At 40.4% G+C, this 14,256-nt stretch overlaps 2 protein-coding genes across 2 annotated transcripts; both read left to right on the top strand.

Annotated features, from left to right (window-relative positions):
- Nucleotides 1-300: 300 nt before the first annotated feature.
- Nucleotides 301-1,464, top strand: LOC137267834 (neuronal acetylcholine receptor subunit beta-3-like). The gene has a single exon (XM_067802265.1). The coding sequence runs from the start codon at nucleotides 301-303 to the stop codon at nucleotides 1,462-1,464; it is 1,164 nt and encodes a 387-aa protein (XP_067658366.1).
- Nucleotides 1,465-2,228: 764 nt separating this feature from the next.
- Nucleotides 2,229-10,016, top strand: LOC137267835 (acetylcholine receptor subunit alpha-like). Its single transcript, XM_067802266.1, has 2 exons — nucleotides 2,229-2,234; nucleotides 8,778-10,016. The coding sequence occupies exons 1-2, from the start codon at nucleotides 2,229-2,231 to the stop codon at nucleotides 10,014-10,016; spliced, it is 1,245 nt and encodes a 414-aa protein (XP_067658367.1).
- The last annotated feature ends 4,240 nt before the right edge of the window (nucleotides 10,017-14,256 follow it).

The following is a 14,256-nucleotide window of genomic DNA, read 5'->3' on the forward strand; positions in this document are numbered from 1 at the left end:
ACTAAACTATGTACGACTATATAAATTAGATGAAAACTAAAGCTTCTTCACATGTCCCCTGACGTCGAATCTAATGCCAAAGTGCTTTTAGTGATCACCAGTACTGTTGTACTACTTTCAAATGTTTGAGACAGATGATGATACCTCGATACCTAGATTTCTCCTGGTCAAACGCTAATTACCATATGTGCCATCAGTGCCATATGACGCTGGTTTCAAGTCGCTGAGCACAATTATTTTACCAATATCTGCTGGTGGCTGAATGCCCAATTAACACTGTGTGACCCTTAGATGATTAACATGTACCTAAAATTCATCCTTTGTCTGTGTCTGTCTGATACGCTTGGTCTTCAGTCTGCTATGGATCAGGGTCCTCTGTACAGATTGTATAACGACCTTCTGGAGCACTACAAGCCGTACATCCGACCCCGGAGGAATCCCAATGAGACGGTGGAGGTTGTGGTTTCCTATAGCATGGCATCAGTGGAAGCCTTGGAGGAAACTACCCAGACAGTTGCTTCATCTGCTGTCATCCGATTTGAATGGAAAGATGACCTGTTGACCTGGAACTGTAGTGATTATGGTGGTATACAGTTTATAAATATACCCGTGGAGAGACTGTGGTTTCCGGACGTGAGCTTGACAAATGGAATAGACGATATTTCGTTGATTCTTCCCAACGGAGACCTAGCAAGGGTGAACAACGATGGCTGGATTCAGTGGTACCATGGGATGAATAGACGGACAAAATGTCCAATAGACATGTCCACGTTTCCATTTGACACCCAGCTGTGTAATATCACTCTTTTCCAGTGGATATCAGACATTATGCAGGTGAATATGACAGCCGTTGGGGTCCATTTTCAATCGTCATTGTTTCAACGAAACGGAGAATGGGAAATCATTGACAAACTGATGGAAACAATCGTTCACAAATACCCCAATGGCTTCGTCCAGACTGAGATGGTTTTCACATTCGTCTTCAGGAGGAAATATCTGTTCTACATCATCACCAACATCCTTCCCGTCATGCTTCTCTCCGTCCTTAACCTTGGTGTGTTTCTACTTCCGCCTGAATCTGGGGAGAAGGTATCGCTGTGCATTTCTATAGTACTGTCGTACGCTGTGTTCTTGTCTGTCATTGGTGGAAGTCTACCGGAAGTGTCAGATACTGTGAGCATCTTCAGCATCTATCTTCTGACAATGATGTTCGTCAAAGTAGCTACAACTTTGTGGACAGTTTTAGTGTTGAATGTTTACCATGGAGATGCAGAAGAAAAGTATTCCCCACAAGATCCCAATGACCAACACAGTCACACTCTCTCCAATAGTTTAGATAAGAAGACATTACAGAAGGGGAACAAGGAGCTGGCAAACAATTTAAACAAAATCGGTTTCGTCGTTATATTCTTCTTGACAGTTTCTGTCTCTATTGTGTGTTTTGTGCTATTATTTACACTGTAGTAGGTGTTTGATTAGTGCCATGAGTCCGGGTCAGAGAACCCAGTGTTGGATGAGCAACAGATTCGTAACTGCGAATCCTACCGATCCAAAAATAATCGTTTCCTATATATCTTTGTATCTATGCTCTTTACGTCAGGCCCTGGCTTGTTTGGTACAGATTTTGTTATTAAAGAAAAAACATCTTATGACTTTTTGCAGTACAAAGACGAGTTATATCTTTTCAAAAGACACGATGCATCAAGTCCGCAAATCTTACATTATAGAAACCAAGTAGTTTTTGAACTGGATAAGCGGCCCTGGAGTAGTAGAGTGTTTGAGTCGTTCTTTCGTCACTCCTAGGAACAGGGTTCGATTCCCGCTTGGATACAACGTGTGAAGCCCATTTCTGGTGTCCCCACGCCGTCAGATTTGCCCAGTTAAAAGCGCCGTGAGACTCATTCACTGATTTTCCTGGGTGTCTAATTTGTGAGTTTCCATCTCTACTCCTGTACTCTTCATTTCCCACTACCCGTGAAATCTATGAATATTATATGTACTGTTATGAGTGTGTATTTTCTGTATATTTCGTTATTAATTCAGTAATAATTATTATTGGGTGACAATGAGTTTTGAATAATGAATATTGATGGGTCACATTTCGTATAATAGGTGATCGGCATTTTTAGGATTTTGGCAGCAGGCTTATCCGGGAATTATCTGCCCTTGACTTCCTGTTTGTTTATTTCCGGGAGACATTGTTTCGAGGGCATTCTGCAGTGTTGGCGATGGCCGTAGGTGCTAGCACTTTCGGGAAACGACTGAACATGTATATAAAAGCTAGCTGCCGTGTTGTGAGGGACACAGATACACACATTCATATTCATTTGCTGGAGTTTATCATTCTGCCTCTGCCAACGCTTCATCTACTGTTGTCAGACCGCTCGCCGTGTTACATTCTGCACTACTTTTCCTCTCACACCAAGACTTTGGTGAGTTTGCTATACTATACATTTTGTGACCTATTGCCTTAGATTTTGTCTCACTTGTATTGCATTTGAAATCTGCATTGTGACTATTGTATTGTGACTTTGTGTACTTTGCTCTCGTTGCATAACAATACAATATTTGAATGTTTCAGACATGTCTTTGTTCTGTTTTGCTGGTTCACAAGGGGTTTCTTACATTGTTTGTCACGGTAAATTCTCAACCGTAACATTACATATGTACAGACGTTATGTTCATAATTAGCATGTAAAAGCATCCAATAAGAAGTTATGCTTAGAGAAGCAAAATACTTTTGTTATCAGTTAAAACTATAAAAGAATATATGGAAATGATTAAAAGCTGGGTGAGGCTAAAACGGAGATGTGTTATTATCAAAGAGTTTGAAGGCAATAGTCAATATGTCCGTACATTACATTATTGAAATGAGTGTCAGGGATTATCTAAAGAAAACGATTTCTCTCGCTGGATTGAATTTTGTTTCGTCTTGTTTCATGTTGCAATGCGGCTCCTTCTTGAATAACTGCTACATTTTTTAGTTTGTTCAACTCATGACGGTGCGTCTGAGTTAAAGCGTTCCATCATCACGCTAGGGACCCTGGTTCGATTCCCCACATGGATACAATGTGTGAAACCCATTTCAGGTGTCGCCCGCCTTGTTATTGCTGGAATGTTGCTAAAAACGGCGTTAAACCATACTCACTCACTCACTCACTCACTCAACGCATGGCTACTCTAGTACAGCGGTAGTAGCAAAGTGGCACATAGTTTAAGTATTGAGAAATAGGACAACGGTTGTCCACAGATGTTATGGTTCTGTGATAGATGTTTAACGCTGCATATCATATGATATAATATGATAATACACAGCATAACTCTTTTGAGTAATATTTCCGGTACATGCGGAAAGACGCAATGAAAGACGTCGTGAGCATCAACGCACACAAATGGCAGAATACCATATACATTACGCACGTCGTGGCATTTGGGTAGCCTAGAGGTTAGTGCGTCCGCTCGGTACACTGAAGACCCGGGTTCAATATCATGTACTCGAAGATTGTGTCTTCACATAACGCCACAGCTTTGTCCTACATTATCGCTCCACAGAGAATTTATAAAGCAAGTCGTATTTTTGGCACCTTCACGATTATGTTCATAAAGACCTTGTTCGTGACTGTTATGGAATAAAGTGTGTTGATTGTCCACATGTGTATTGATATTATGTCAGCTAAACTCACTCACTCACTAAGCTGTGACATCCCAACACACACATCCAATAGTCGCCTCTTCGGTCAAGCATAGGTCGTTGATTTCAGGTCATACCTGGACCCTCAGTAGTTTGAAAGTTGACGTCATGTTTTGAAAATGGTGTCTCTGTAACGTTACTGTCCTATGATATTCTATGTATGGAACGTCTTGCATGTGTCAAAGATCTGTCCACGTTGTCTTTGCAGAGCGGTGTCATGGTTTTGCTGAAAACTATGAAAACTTGGACGAAGCTATAGTGCCAGCAGTACATATTGAATTAATTATATGTCTTGTCAGGCATTCACACCATGCAATTATTACAATATTATTTCTGGTAGTTCATGTCTTGGTAAAAACAAATCATTTACAGTGCTGTCTTTTCTCGTTGTATCGTTGTGAATTAACCATTTGTGTTACGGATTAGCAATTACTGTGATGCAAGGCTTGATACACCTTAACCAGCAAACCAGTCTTGATTCGGGTTGATAGACTGATTGAAGTGTGTTGTCAGTTGTTGGAAGTTCAGTGTAGACGAGGCCTCTTGAGAGGTCGATGAGACACGCAGAAAAAAAATGCGGCCTATATGTAGCCTAATTTAAGGATGCAAGTTGAAATCTACGTTCAGCGATTTAAATGTTGATTGGTGTGACGTTATCATTAACAGGAAGACATACCGTTAACATCTGCTATCATGTAATATTGTACGTCATATACAGAGGTGTGGAGAGCTGAGCAAACACTACATCTTTGCTCCCATTTGTGACAGACAAAAGCTTGTAAATATTGCCAGGGACAGGTATTTTATCGAAACGACATACCATTTCCCATGGACATTTCCAATCCCTTGGGATGCGTGCTTTGTGAATACATTACATTACAGATAATCACTTTGGTATTGTGTACTATTACCTCAAATGAATTCTACTTTGTGCATGTATTTAGCCTTGTGCTATTGTTATTAATGCTATCCACGGTCATGAACCGAGTCAAGCGGAATTGTAAAGTTGATAAATGATTGCTCTCTAAGATATGCTCCCTATGACTAATACAATGACTGGTCCAAAGGAGATGACTCTCGCCTGAGCACTAGGACTTGTCGAGCAGAGAAACAAATGCACGTGCGTGACGCGATGAGCGTTGACCCTACTTGTCTCGGTGTTTCATGTAATGTGCATACTCACATGTAATTCAAACCAATAATAGTGATTTGAAACTAACGTCGTCTTTGTTGTAAAATTGTTGTAGAAATAAACAAGAAACAATCACAAGTGTATCCATGATCACACAACTTCTGAACAATATCATCGAATAATTATGTTTGCAATCTTAAACGAAAGCACTTCCTCAAACATTCCATTTACAATTACTTTTACATCGCATTCAGGAACTGGTGGTATATTGATGAACATAACGAGATTACCTATAATAAAACCCATTAGGGTTTCTACATAATTAGTCTCAGGTTATAAAACATATTGATTACATGTATAAACAGATTGCCGTTACAATAACATTCCAGAATGGCATATTCACCGGCTAATGTGTAGTTAATGAGTGCCATAGAAGAATCCTTTTACACTGTGTTTTCTGATGCACGCAAATAGCTGGTGCGTGGAGATCATTTCCCTTTCCATCGTTTTCATTTGAAGAATAAAAAAAAACCCAAAGCAAACAAATTGTGATGAAAGTTGCATTCTCTTTCAGGAGTAAATGCGCTGCAAACATTTAGTCAGTTGGTATGTCGAAGGGCATGACATTATTACAGCATACCCGTCAGTACTTGTAGTATGACTTCGTGTTCCCTGCTGCATGACATTATTACAGCATACCCGTCAGTACTTGTAGTATGACTTCGCTTGAGTGAGTGGGTGACTGAGTGAGTTTTACGCCGATATTAGCAATATTTCAGCAATATCACTGCAAGGGACGCCAGAAATGAGCTTCACGCGTTGCAACCATATGGGGAACCGAACCCGGGTCTTCGGTGTGACGAGAGAACGCTTTAACCACCATGCTATCCCGCCGCCCCGACTTTAATATATGCATCGGTACAGTGGAAATATACAACTTCATCCCATGCAATGACGTCCATTTTTTTTTAAATTCTGGGGTCAGTTGAAGTTATACTTTACTGTAACACTGGTGCAGTTGTGAAAGACAGGGAATGTTATAGACTGTTGGGTTGAGGGGCTACAGGGGTTTGTACACAATAGGTGGGGGAAATAAACGCAAATATTGCTCCCTTTAGAAGTATTAACGGTCTTGGCATTAAGAAATCATTCATTGAAGTGTCCCTCAAGATCTGTCATAAGTGTTCTGTCCTGGGATCTGCTCAGTATCAGTATCGACGACAACACTATCAAGTACTGGCTGTTCTACTGTGTCAGTGATGCTATCTACGATGTAATATTGTCCCATGTATAATACATTGCACAGGCGATGTTCAGCGAGGGTCAGTAGTGTACTATATTATGACTCGTGCTATATTTAGCGTAGTTCTGGAAAGTACTACAACCCTATGGACTACTCTGCACCAGAGATTTGAATGTTGTGGCATCTACTGCGTCGGTACATAAGGGGAGTTAACTCTTGCCTCTTATCTCACATGACGGCTCAAGGCCAGCACTATGTGGAACGACCGGTATACCCATCTGCTAGAGCTATTTTGCAAGTTGGATTACTGCTCCCGAGAGAGGAATATCCCCCGTTACCGTCTGTATTGCTGTATTTATTGCCCTTGTATTGCACTACCTCGGGGTCTGCACTGCCTTAGGCATAACTTTCTAATAATTTGTGACAATAGTTAATTTAAGAACGCAGTTGTTTGTTACATCACATTTCTTTGTTATTTGTTGTTCAAATGTAGTTCTTTTACTGAGTGATTCCCGGTTCACTCTTTAGTTTCAACATGGCAGTCATCACTTGACTGTAGTCCTACGCTGACTTTGAGGGACCAACTTTTATAGACAATGAAAGGACGTATCATTGACTGATAATTCTCTTTCTTGGACAGAGACTGGAACAATCGATCACGTTGCACACCTGCAGGTGGCCCTCATGCTTTATACAATCTCACTGCACACATGACATGTCCTGCAGTTTGAGGACTACCGAGATGTTTTGGCATATATTGTGACAGGTAGGGCTACACATTTCCAGCAGAGGTCATTATAAAGTAGAAGTAGCCCCACATGTATTACACCGGCTGATATTTCAAAATGTAAAATGTAAAAAGTTGAAACTTTACCCAATAACCCGTTTTCCTTTAAAATCCAAAACGTTTTTCTTATGAAGATATTCTTATCAAAACAGTACCTTTATTGATGTTTTGAATGATAAATGTTACAATTACATGAATTAAAGTACAAATAAATCCATGTCGCACTCAACAAAGCAATAATTCTTTCAACTTTTTTGAAAAATGTTATTTTTGTGGTGTTTCTAGCACTTACAACATTTTTATATTCACGTCATGGTTTGCTACAGTATCAATATCAGTTGCTTATCTAGTACTTTTTGGGTTGAGTCCCATCTGGGATTCGAACCCGCACCCTCAGAGTCAGGCACCTAATCGCCAGCACACAAAGTCAACCTAGGCTGTTGCATTTGACCACTTTCTAAATGGCATCGTGTAATCATATGAATATCAGTTGCTTATCATCTAAACGTTTGTGCCAATCCTGTCACGCTTCCCAGGGGAAACGTTGTTATTCAGCCATAAGTTTCACGTCTGGAGTTGGTTAATGGACAGGATGGTTTCGAGATACGATATAACCACTGCTGTATTTGTTAGGGTTCACCAGGTAATAAAAACTGCAACACGTGAGGAAATTCTATAAGGCGCGAAGCACTCGTGTGCTCAGGCGAGGTAGTGTGTTCGGTTCAAACAGTACACACATAACCGCTTGCTTCTTTGCACTGCATCAGTGTTTAAAGTGATTTGAAGAGAAGCGAGCAAACCTTTTCCACGTCCATAGGAAATCGCCTAAGAGTCGATTTATAATTTGTTATACATTTGTATCAGGAGTATTACACATGTATCATATTGTCTGGAAACAGATCGAGTCTGGAATAGACAATCTAGTGACTGTCATTATGTGATAAGATGACAGAGCGTGTGTTTATGAATAACTATGGTCCCATCCTTCATATACATATGCTGGGTCTAGTGGGTTGTTCACCCGAAGTAATTTAGGAATTTATGGTATAAATCAAAATAGACAGATGTGCATCAAATCTGGAAAGTTTCTCCACGTCTACCATGAAACCTCTTGGTCCGTTGTTGGTTGATTGTTTAATGCCACAGGCAGCAGTATGTCGCCGGTCTCTAAACATATGTCGCCTCTAAATAAGTGTGTCCGCACCAGACGATCCAGTGATCAACACCAATGCCAACCTGATCAATTCTAACTTGGATCTTCACAGCTGTGAAGACCACGGGGGCTTATGGGTAAACACATTGGTATTTGATGTAATTGGCGCCGAATGAATGCAATTCCGATACCCTGACACGTATTCATATTAGTTGTTAGCTCCCGTGCTTTGGAATTCTGGACAGAAGCTCAGTGTATACGCGATCAATTGTTTCTGTGTGACATCAATCTCTTGTAGGTTAGAAACTGACACGTCTCTCCTTGGTTGTCATTATCTCTGTTGAGCTGAAGCTACAACCGTACAATTGGGAAAAATGTCACTAATTGACCTATACTTACACAATAGTGAGTAGCTCTGTTGTCAATATTGATAAGCTGTTGGTGAAACGGATACATTCGTATCAATGCATTGGTGTACATTTATATATGAGCTACATTTTAGTGTGGCTGCTGACACAGAAGACACTATCCTACGGACAAACACAGTTCTAATTCGACCCTATGCCATGAATATGCAAACACCGGATGACAAGGTATTGGAACACAGGTGTGTAGTGAAACAGCGAATTGATTAACGATTGATTTTATGTTGAGCGTGAGTTATAACGAGGTTTGGTTTTTCATTGTGGCCACGCTGTGTGGCTGCGTCCATGGGTACTTCTGGTCTGTAGCATCGAGAAAACTACTTTATAAACATATCTGTTTTGACAGACATCTACTTTGATTGTAAACCTTTGGTTCGTGATGCAGGACCAAACTATTGCTTTAACTCTGTGTCTAAGTATGTGTGCTGCATACGGACTTCAGCTTGGATCTGATCATGGCCCTCTGTACAGATTGTATAACGACCTTCTGCAGCACTACAAACCGTACATCCGACCCAGGAGGAATCCCAATGAGACGGTGGAGGTTGTGGTTTCCTATAGCATGGCATCAGTGGAAGCCTTGGAGGAAACTACCCAGACAGTTGATTCATCTGGATTCTTAACACTTCAGTGGACAGATGACCTGTTGACCTGGAACTCAAATGAGTATGGTGGTATAGATTATATAAATATACCCATGGAGAAACTGTGGTTTCCGGACTTGAGTTTGACAAATGGATTAGATGACCTGTCTTTGATATTGCCCATCGGGGAAAAGGCAAGAGTGACCAGCAATGGAAGTATCACGTGGTTTAGAGATTTGAAGAAACGTACAAAATGTTCTTTAGACATGCGGCATTTCCCTTTTGACACGCAGACGTGCAGTATCAATCTCATTCAGTGGGTCGCAGACATAAGGCAAGTCAATATGACTGCAGGTATAGTTGTGATTGAACCCTCACTGTTTCAACGAAATGGAGAATGGGAAATCACTGGAAACTCCAAGGACACCTTTCTTCATACATATAGTGGTAATATAATTCAGACGGAGATTGAGTTCACGTTCATCTTCAAAAGGAAATATCTGTACTACATCATTACCAACATCCTTCCTGTCATGTTTCTTTCCGTCCTTAACCTTGGTGTGTTTCTACTTCCGCCTGAATCTGGGGAGAAGGTATCACTGTGCATTTCCATAGTGCTGTCGTACGCAGTGTTCTTGTCTGCCATTGGTGGAAGTCTACCGGAAGTGTCAGATACTGTGAGCATCTTCAGCATCTATCTTTTGACAATGATGTTCCTTAAAGTCGCAACGACTTTGATAACAGTCTTCGTTTTGAAAGTTTACCATCAGACCACCGAAGAAGCGTATTCCCACTCAAAGTGCCTCACGAGAAGACAGATACAGGACAACTTCAAAACAGATTATGAACAAGAGAGTAAACTCGTAAAACAGCGAACACCTTTGAAGAAGACAAACACACAACTCGCAAAATATTTAAACAAGATTGGTTTCACTATTGTATCTTTACTTACAGTCATGATCACCAGTTTGTGCTTCGCACTGCTATTGAAAGAACAGTAAAGATATTTGAAGATTTCATGCTATTGTGAATGCAATGGATAATCACTACATCTTGGTCGGAGTTATTCCCCTTGTTATTTTCAAGATGAGTGTCTTTGTTCCCAGTCAAAATGTATTATGAGCAACTATAATTATGGAATTTTCTTGTCCCTGGACCAAACAGCCCCCGACCCCTTAACCTTTGATTTTTAGTGGATATAAACAGAAAAGTTGCTTTGTCTTGTGATGATTACCTTAAAAGAAATGAGAAAATGAGAACCTTACGTGAATTGTGACCTTGAATGAATTGTGTTCACAAGAAAATTGTGACCTGAAGTGATTTATTGTTATTATTATTATTATTATCATATACAACTCCGATTGCCCGGTTAAGGTACCGGATATATGATTATCATTGTACAGATCAAGCCATAGGTCAGTTATGATGCCATACATATACATTCGGCTCTCGTCACATTTATGGCTTATCGCTGCGTCATGACAAACACGAACTTTACAGTTTCAACCTAAAGCCCTGACACTGAATGAAAACTTCCTTAAAGAAGCCTGTAATCTCTGTTCTGACTATTTGGTGAAAAGCAGGAAGTGCCTAAAGACTCAAATACAGAGCTGATAGGATACTGATAGAGTGGAAAGCAGTTACCTAAATCACTTGATCAACTAGAGAATTATTTAGATGGAAATACGTTTTCTTTATTACTCCCCACTGGACGTTTCTTTGTAGGCACTAACCGTCATAAAGCAATGATGTCACATCACTGCCCGCATAGAATGGTTATAAATCAAACACTGGATGCGATGAACGATTGTCCTGGAACATTTATGGCCAAGATTAGCTATTTCAGAATTGTTACTCTGTTGCTTACTTCCTATTGAATGATTGATTCTATTGACTGTACATCTACCAGGGACATTTTCATCACATTTCGAAGACTTGAACTGGCTACCTTGATATAAAAAATACTTTGCTCATGCTACCAAACCATCATTACCAGAAGGATGCTCTGTTGGGGTGTCTGTCTGTTGTGGACTAGATGGTGTGTCTGTCTGTTGTGGACAAGATGGTGTGTCTGTCTGTTGTGGACAAGATGGTGTGTCTGTCTGTTGTGGACAAGATGGTGTGTCTGTCTGTTGTGGACAAGATGGTGTGTCTGTCTGTTGTGGACAAGATGGTGTGTCTGTCTGTTGTGGACAAGATGGTGTGTCTGTCTGTTGTGGACTAGATGGTGTGTCTGTCTGTTGTGGACAAGATGGTGTGTCTGTCTGTTGTGGACAAGATGGTGTGTCTGTCTGTTGTGGACAAGATGGTGTGTCTGTCTGTTGTGGACTAGATGGTGTGTCTGTCTGTTGTGGACAAGATGGTGTGTCTGTCTGTTGTGGACAAGATGGTGTGTCTGTCTGTTGTGGACAAGATGGTGTGTCTGTCTGTTGTGGACAAGATGGTGTGTCTGTCTGTTGTGGACTAGATGGTGTGTCTGTCTGTTGTGGACAAGATGGCGTGACGGGAGCGTGAACCTTGAAAGTCTGTGTTTAATTTACGACTTGATTTCATATTGTTGTGTCCTAATAAAAATATCCGTTTTACAGTTTTCATGAAATCAAGATCCCAACTAAGTGTTAAGGGGGGAAAACTGTAATGGGTTCAGCAGCTTTGACAGGTTCCAGTGTACATTTATATTTAGCTAAACCTGCATGTGCTTTTACTACCGAAATTAGTTAATACAGCGAATGCTGATATCCTTTTCTCTTAAAGCCCAATACCCATGAAGATCCGAGGGTAGAATCGAAAAGGTAACCCATACTTGTCGTGGGAGGCTCCTAACGGGATCGGGTGGGCATGTCCATGTCATCGGTTCCCACTTGTGCAGATCGATGCTCATGCTGCTGATCACTGGATTGTCTAGTCAAGACTCGATTTTTTACACGACCGCCGCCATAAGGCTGGAGTATTACTGAGTGCGGCGTCAAACTAAACTCACTCACTGTCAAAGCCCATATGTTTAGCATTACCGCGGGCCTCAGTCAAAAATAAAAATACAATATTTCTACAGTTTTCAACAGACCTATATGTGCAAGACTTGTTATTCACGTAATAATATCTACAAAAATAGGGGATATAAAAAAACGGTTGCCACAACTATTGCTATTTTATATGTTGAAGGATGTGAATAGTTTAACATTCTAACGATGATACAATCTGTGCGTCGTTGAACATCAGGTGACCAGAGATTTTGTTAGATGAGTGGCCACGCATCATGGCCGTTCACTACGCAATGATCGTGTACTCAAGTCAAACTCAGTGATGCTTCCTGAATCCGTCTTTATTCTCAAGACATACCTGACGTAAACCTAAACTCACTCACTTTCGCGAACATCTCTTGTCACCAGTTTGTTTATGTAGAGTATTAATAGACGTGTTACCAGCCCAAATGCATATATACGGCTATAACAAACTAAATTTAGTTGAACCCGTTCACTGTATGTGTTAACGCTTTGGGCATGCACAAGTGTGTGGAAACAGGCCTTTCATTAATGGCCATCATTGTGAATGTTACCGCGAATTAAACACGTAGTTTACAGCACTAGTTTGGGCAAAATGTCCTATTGACAATACATAGCTTCTTTGCTATTCATCGAATTTGTAGATCCATATGCATTTAGATGACAATATCTTGTGTCTGCATTATGTGTTATAAGAGTAAAATACATAACGACAGGCAGCTTTTACCATGTTCAGAAATACCCATCGGAATTGATGTTTGCATTTGTTAATTGTTATCGGTGTATACGTTTGTGAGATTGTGAAATGACTTGTCTAAAAATTCGTGAAATAACTAAGAGGATCAGCTATTTCGCGTCGCTTTGTGTAAAAACAATTAAGTTCATGAAGTTTCATGAAGTTTCATTTCATCTAGATGTGGTGGGTAGGGATTTGTGAGGTGTGTCTGCTATAGACACAGCAAGTGTCAAACAAACAGGTGTAAATGCCAAGCTAAAGTGCAAAAGTCGCTGCCTCAATAGTTTTAACTGTTAGTGACAATGAGTGCTGCTGAAATTGTGATCCTCGTTTGTAGATTAAGTTATTGTGCGAAATTTGTTAAACCGCTGATGGTCGGATCTTTGCGATATTCGTTAAGTACAGTATGGTTCAAAATTATTGAGAATAGCTAAAGCATTTCATATTATTAAACGAGAACAAATCAGATAAAATTGAATGTATTGTAAAAGTGAACTGACCTTTTCATGTTGTGTAGGTAACAATTTAATATTTTATCAAGTCTCCTTGAGCTTCACGGCACAGTCTAAGACGGGTAGGCATACTTCCTATCAGAGAGGTTAGTGTCTCGTGAGTTATGCTGTCCCAGTATCGGACCACTTCTCTCTTCATGTCTTCAATTTTTGTCAACCCCTTTTGATTCACACATTCCTTCATCATCCCCCAAATGCTCTCAATGGGATTTAAGTCAGGACTATATCCAGGAAATGGTAATGCAGTCACATTTTTCTCCTGAAACCACTGCTTGGCATGTTTTGCGGTGTGTTTAGGATCATTATTTTGCTGCAAAATCCAGTCATTTCCATAAAACACATGTGCACTTGGAAGGAGAAAATTATCTAATATGTTAGTGTAGCGTTGACTTGTCAGATTTCCCTCAAACACACACAGCGGGGTCGTTCCTAATAAGGATATCCCTCCCCATACATGAAACTTTGGGCTGTATTTAGGTCGTCGATACAACGGTGCTGACGCAGACTTTGTCCATATTTTCACATTATTGGGATATACCCATATTGAGCTTTCATCAGTAAAAATCACATTTTCCCAGTCAAAGTTTTCATGTGCCAAACACCACTCAACACGCCTGTCTTTATGTTCTTGTTTCATGAGAGGAGAAGGAATTCCAGTCTTTTTCTCCCATCTAAGATCAATCAAATTTCTTCTAACTGTAGATTTTGATACAACTGTTGATCCCCTTTCTATCATTTCATACCTGATGTTGGAGATGCTTGCCCTTTGCTTTTTAGACGCTAAAATTCCCAGCCGGACGCGATCTGAGAAGTCCAATTTTCTGAGGCTCCCTGCTCCTTTCTGGTGCCCCAAATCCTTTCCCTCTTTAAAATTCTTCCTAATCCTATACACAGTAGAAAGAGGAGTTCCTGTTCTCTCTGCCAATGTATTTACATCATCAATTCCTTGATTACACAACTAAAAAATCAACCTTCTTTTATCTTCAGCAGA

Source organism: Haliotis asinina, chromosome 16 (genome assembly GCF_037392515.1).
Source record: "Haliotis asinina isolate JCU_RB_2024 chromosome 16, JCU_Hal_asi_v2, whole genome shotgun sequence".
Lineage (NCBI taxonomy): Eukaryota > Metazoa > Mollusca > Gastropoda > Lepetellida > Haliotidae > Haliotis > Haliotis asinina.

What these genes read in the sequence shown, in the direction of transcription:
- LOC137267834 (XM_067802265.1), top strand. Translation starts at nt 301, where the DNA reads ATGTACCTAAAATTCATCCTTTGTCTGTGTCTGTCTGATACGCTTGGT.